This window comes from Arachis duranensis, chromosome 5 (genome assembly GCF_000817695.3).
Source record: "Arachis duranensis cultivar V14167 chromosome 5, aradu.V14167.gnm2.J7QH, whole genome shotgun sequence".
Classification (NCBI taxonomy): domain Eukaryota; kingdom Viridiplantae; phylum Streptophyta; class Magnoliopsida; order Fabales; family Fabaceae; genus Arachis; species Arachis duranensis.
In genome coordinates this window covers 102,688,166-102,694,254 of record NC_029776.3, presented here as the reverse complement: position 1 = coordinate 102,694,254, position 6,089 = coordinate 102,688,166, and the positions used below count along the sequence as shown (strand labels likewise).

Sequence of the window (6,089 nt, the reverse complement as noted above, 5' to 3'; positions counted from 1 at the left end):
ATTATTGTTATGATTAGTAACTAGGATAGAAAGCCTAAATTCTCAATCCTTGCCATGAATGTCTCTCTTTATTATTTGATTGTTTGCTTTATTTTTTTGCCATTTATTTCCTTGCACTTTTACCAACCCACCCCTTGGATACCATAACCAATGATATGCATACCTCATTGCAATTCCTTTGAGAGGAGACTTGAGGTTTAAATACTTCGGTTACTTTTATTGGGGTCGGACTTGTGACAACCAAAACTTTTAAACTTTTATTTGAGTATTTACTTGTTGGTTGGGAACTATACTATCAACATAATTATTTTGTGTGAAATTCTTACCTGATGGTTATGCTCACATCAGTGTTCCTTGGCTAATGCTCCTTCGGTACGCTGAGTGAGAACCGGATGGGGGGTGGACATGCAATGACACTCCAATGTCAAAGTCAGTAAAGTGTGTTTGAGATCGAAAGCTAGGGTTAGGTTGCATACCTTGGGGGGATCGTGGTTCCCTTTCTTACAGGATTCCGACGCTCCTTGAGTCGGAAAGATACGTTGTGCATCCGTGGCATTAAGTGCCGGAGGTGGCACTGGTGGAATTCAAGGAAAAGGTCGTATCATTGTGCAGATCCCCGATAAGCCAAGTTTGGGATTTGCCCATTGTTGAGCCATCCGATCTGGAACCCAAGCCCGAAACAAGTATATACATACTGACTCCTATTTGAAAGAAAGAAAAAACTTCTTTCCAAATAATTAAACTTAATGAGCATGCTTGTATTTTGTAGCCAAAATCTTTCCATTACGAAGCACTTTTTCGAGGTTTTTAGATATCTTTCACTGCTTCTGTAATGTGAGAATCATGACATCTCTGCTTTTGAGTTGGCTTGACAACTTTAAATTTTAATATCTGATATGAGATCTTCTCTTTTTAATGAGTTTTTTTCTCAAGTCTTAGACCAACGTATAACTTAGATAAAATTTCTCTTATATCAACTATACACTTAATTAATCAGTTATCCAACACTTTAATGAAATTTTTAAACTATATTTATGTAGTTAATTTTCAAAACTAATATGAGATTAATATGAAGCTAACAAAAAACTATAATACTAGACGTATAAGCGTTTTTTAACTAAATTCAATCAAGTTAACACAAGTCTAGCAAAAAAAAAGCACGTATATGCGTTACTGCTTCTTCTTCTTGGTGCTTTTTTAGTGCAGAAGTTTTTGTTTATAATACAGATTGCATATAGAACGTAAGTTTTTACTGGAAATGTATTTTATTGATTAGGTGAGTCAATATTTTGAACATGTAGTTTTTCAAAAATTTATACGTCATGTATAAAAATTTTGTATTGTGCATCAAAATTTTTCGTAATGTATACATTTTGTTGGTTGAGTGTCAATATTTTGGACATGTAGTCCTTCAAAAATTTATGTGTTATGCATTAAAATTTGTGTTTGTGTACTAAAATTTTCTGTGTTGTGTACTAAAATTTTCGTGCTGTATGTATTTTGTTAGTTAGGTGTTAATATTTTGGACATGTGATCTTTTAAAAATTTTTGTACTATACACCGAAATTGTTGGGTTGTCAATCAAAATTTTTATACTTTAATTTTCTCAACATATATAGAAGAAGAAGATGAAGATAATGATGATGACGACGACAATAATGACGACGACGACGACGATAAAGATAAAAGAAGATAAAAAGAAAAAAGAAAGAGAAAAATAAATCAAATACAAAAAAAATACACTTATAATAATAAGTAGACTTGATTGGATTTAGTTTAAAAATCATTTTACCGGCTAGTTTTATTTAAAAAAATTGACGTAACAAAACAAATCACATTAGTATGTGTAACCTACCCCATAAATAACTAATGGAGTAAACTAAAAGTTGGAATCGAAAACAAAATTTCTAAATTGTAAAAATCAAAGACTAGAATTAATTTTGCTATAGGGACCAAAACTAAAACTTAACTATTTTACAAAAAAGCAAAAACATTTTAAACCCAATGGAAAAGAGAAAAAAAAGAAATTTATGTTAGATACCCAGATAACGAGCATACACTGATTGAAAATTCAAAGTTGACATTAAACAACAAAGTATACGATATTCAGCATTAACACATGAACCTAGGCGGTAAAGTAACCACAAGAGCGTTACTTGCCTGTGACAAACATTAATAAAAAGGAGGTGAACTTGTGAGGTGCAAATTTAATCCACCTCACCTCATTAGGCTCTCTTCTACGTCCTTATCTGTGACAATAAAATAAGTCAAACCCAAACCCCAGCGCCCCCACGCCTTTGGCCCATTACATATTCACAAAAACTTCAATAATAAAAAGGCCATTTCCATCCTCCTCTTTGGCATAGGTCTACTCTTTGTGGGGTTACTCTCCCTTTCATTATTCTGTGTTCTACAAAAGTCTTCAAGACCCCACTTCACTTTCAATCTTGTCTTCTTGCAAATACAGGTTTAACTTCCTTGCTCATATCTTATATACTGTTCCATCCAGTTATTATTATTTCTATTTTGTATATATGTCAATATGAATATTATTAATTACTAAATCTTTCATAAGAGATGAGCATCTTGTTGAATTTGTTTCAGCTGGATAAATATAGGAAAATATAAATCAATCACTAATCATATAAAATTTGGATGTCTGAAATTTAAGTTTTAAATATATAATTTTTAAAATTTTTAATATGATATTTTTTAATTGATTATTGATTACTTTTACTTGTCTTTGTAACAAGACCAGATTCAAATTATTTCAATTTATTCCCCGGTTCTTCTTCAAAATAACCACACTTGGCGTATGTTTTAGACTTTTTATGTTTAATTTCAATTCATGGTTTAGGAAAAAGTGATTTATAACTTGATTTTTTTTTATAATTGAACGAATTAAAAATTATGTATTGTAATTAGAAGTTCATCGTATAACTTTCTCTGAAAACCTAACCTTTTTTTTTTTACATTTTAATTATTTAATAAAAGTTATACTAATATGTCGACAAAACTTATATTTCCAATATTATTTTTTTAATTTCGGAAAAAGAAAGAAACACTTAGTAGTAGCCATGCAAATAAAAAAATCAAACACACTATTAATGACTTGCATAATAATCCATTCTTTCTGGTTTTAAATTTTGTATTTGGTGAATTTCACTGATAATCGAACAGAGAGAGGGACCCTCAAGAAACTTCGGTGGTGGGTTTTGTCTTACATCAAGTAACGCTGCTTAGGGCTTCTTCTTTCGATTAAAGTTGACTTTCTTTGATACAAGCTATAATAATGGACAAAGATCATGACATTCACAACTATTCGGTATAGCATGCTTCTCTCACTCTCTCTCTCTCTCACACACACATTGCATTTTTATATGTTCTTATTGGATCCATTACAAGCTTTTGGTGTTAGATCTTTTCACTCTCTCTCACACAAGATTGCACTTATCAGTTATCATAATGATGTTGTATTGCACCAACAGTTTTGAATCACTACTGCAGGCACCCATGCCCCCAACCCCAAGCTTCAACACACTAGACTACTCTCTTGATCATAATCACCACCACCACCATCTCATGCAGTTTCGCCAAGGCGAATCTTCTGGAGAACACAGCAACGGGATAGCCGATTACATCCCTCAGCAACAGCAACAACTGCCGCCAGCACCGCCGCCATCGTGTTTTTATAATGCAAACTCTTCTTCCTTTGATAAGCTCAGTTTCGCGGATGTGATGCAGTTTGCAGATTTCGGACCAAAGTTAGCCTTAAACCAAGGCAAGCCCTGCGAAGAACCGGGGATTGACCCGGTCTACTTTCTCAAGTTCCCGGTCTTAAATGATAAGATGGATGAACACAATATCATGATGATGAATCACGAAAGCGACGGTGGTGGTGGCAGAGAAGAAGTAGAAACAGAAGCAGAAAACAATAATGACGAGAGGTTCAACAACGGGGAAGAGGAAGATGCTGCCATGGGTGGAGCAGATCAAGAAGATGGAAGGATGAAAGGAGAAGAAGAAACTGCACGCATTTCCGAAGACAACAACTCAGTGCAGATTCGGTTCCTTGGCCATGGTGAAGATCTGGTGCTGAACCAGAAGAGGAACAACAATTCATCGGCGTTGATGCAGGAGAACAACAAGAACATGAAGAGGAAGAGGCCGAGAACCGTTAAGACAAGTGAAGAAGTTGAGAGCCAGCGCATGACTCACATCGCTGTTGAAAGGAACCGAAGGAAGCAAATGAATGAGCATCTTCGTGTCCTTAGATCCCTCATGCCTGGTTCATACGTTCAAAGGGTATGTAACTCCAAATTGCACACAAACTAAGAAATTTTGTTTTGTTTTCTATTTTTCTTTCTTTTCTTTATCATTTTTTTCCTGTATTCCTTCAATACTCTATATATTTCATTACCCTAACTTCCTTCTTAACTTCTTCTATGTTAGATTCATTTGATTTTATCAAAATTAACAAAATTGTTATATGCACATAAAAAAATTAAATATTAAATTAATTATATGTATTTATTATTTATTTTATATTTTATATATATTTTATACAAATAACTTATTTAGTAGTTAAGTTTTTGTTTAACTGTAATCTGGTTGTAAAAGTAAATTGTGATATGTAATCCAAAAGTTCTATCTAGATCTATATTTTTTCTTTTTTAAAAGAGATATATGTAATCCAACATGAGATCTTGCTTTTTAGGATAATTGTTTATTACTTATTTATAATAGCCTATATAAGTTATAAAATGAACATCTTATATTAGGAATAATAAACATTATTCCAAGGATTGAATTCTTAATCTTTTCGGATTTAGAGTTCTAATACCATGTCATGATACTACTCATCTAAAAAATTTCAGCTGATGGGAAAAGATAACACTAGTAGTTATATCTCTAATACTTCTTAAACCTCTACTATGCACATTGTACAAATATTTCATTGGCTTCCATGCTTTTTCTTTAAGAATAGGGTGATCAAGCATCGATAATTGGAGGAGCTATAGAGTTTGTGAGAGAATTGGAGCAACTGCTTCAGTGCTTGGAATCACAAAAGAGAAGAAGGCTACTTGGAGAAGCACAAACAAGACAGGTGGGGGATTCGAATCTCGGAACACAACAGCAGCAGCCTCTTCAACCGCCTTTCTATCCGCCATTGGCATCGCCAAGCGAGCAGATGAAGCTGGTGGAGTTGGAGACCGGACTCCGCGAAGAAACCGCAGAGAGCAAGTCTTGCTTGGCTGATGTTGAAGTGAAGCTTCTGGGATTCGACGCCATGATCAAGATCCTTTCCAGGAGGAGGCCAGGCCAGTTGATCAAAACTATTGCTGCACTTGAAGATCTTCAGTTAATTATCCTTCACACCAACATTACCACCATCGAACAGACAGTACTTTATTCTTTCAATGTCAAGGTAATTCATATACATAACGTCATCAACTAAAATAATAATTTTTAAAAATTATTTATTTATCTTAAATTTCAAATTTTAATTTATAAATATTTAATTTTAAATTTTCAATTATAAAATTAAATTCTAAAAATTATGTAAATTGGCTATATAAAAATTAGTAATACCTATTATCTTAATTTATACTATTCAAATTTTTCAATCTAATAATCTAACAATATACTTTATCTCATATTTTAAAATATTGATGGCCAAAAATAAAATTCTATATCCTCTAACATATTTTGTAGAAAAAAGGTAGTGCTATTCTAAATTCTATTAATCCAATGTTAATAAATGTTTATTTAAGTTTAATAAACCGATGAAATTACAGTAGAAAATTATCAATGTACATAAAATTAATTTTAGACCGTCGTATTATCCAGTCAAATTTCTTTTAGGTTTGCTACAAATAGTAACCAGGAATTAAGCAGCATATATAATTAATTTGCCCACAAGCAAAAAGAAAAAACATTATTTGAGATCCTTTAATTTGTACTAACTAATTTTGTAATCTGGTTTAATTTGTGCAGGTTGCTAGTGAGTCAAGGTTCACCGCAGATGATATAGCCGGCTCCGTTCAACAGATATTCAGTTTCATCCATGCAAACACCAGCATATAATA

The 6,089-nt window shown here is 32.8% G+C and overlaps 1 protein-coding gene across 1 annotated transcript; it reads left to right on the top strand.

Moving 5' to 3' along the window:
- Positions 1 to 2,298: 2,298 nt before the first annotated feature.
- On the top strand, positions 2,299 to 6,087 carry LOC107491261 (transcription factor FAMA). Its single transcript, XM_016112072.3, has 5 exons — positions 2,299 to 2,467; positions 3,181 to 3,325; positions 3,508 to 4,305; positions 4,988 to 5,428; positions 5,998 to 6,087. Exons 2-5 carry the CDS (start codon positions 3,293 to 3,295, stop codon positions 6,085 to 6,087), a joined length of 1,362 nt encoding a protein of 453 aa, XP_015967558.1. The 5' UTR covers positions 2,299 to 2,467; positions 3,181 to 3,292.
- The last annotated feature ends 2 nt before the right edge of the window (positions 6,088 to 6,089 follow it).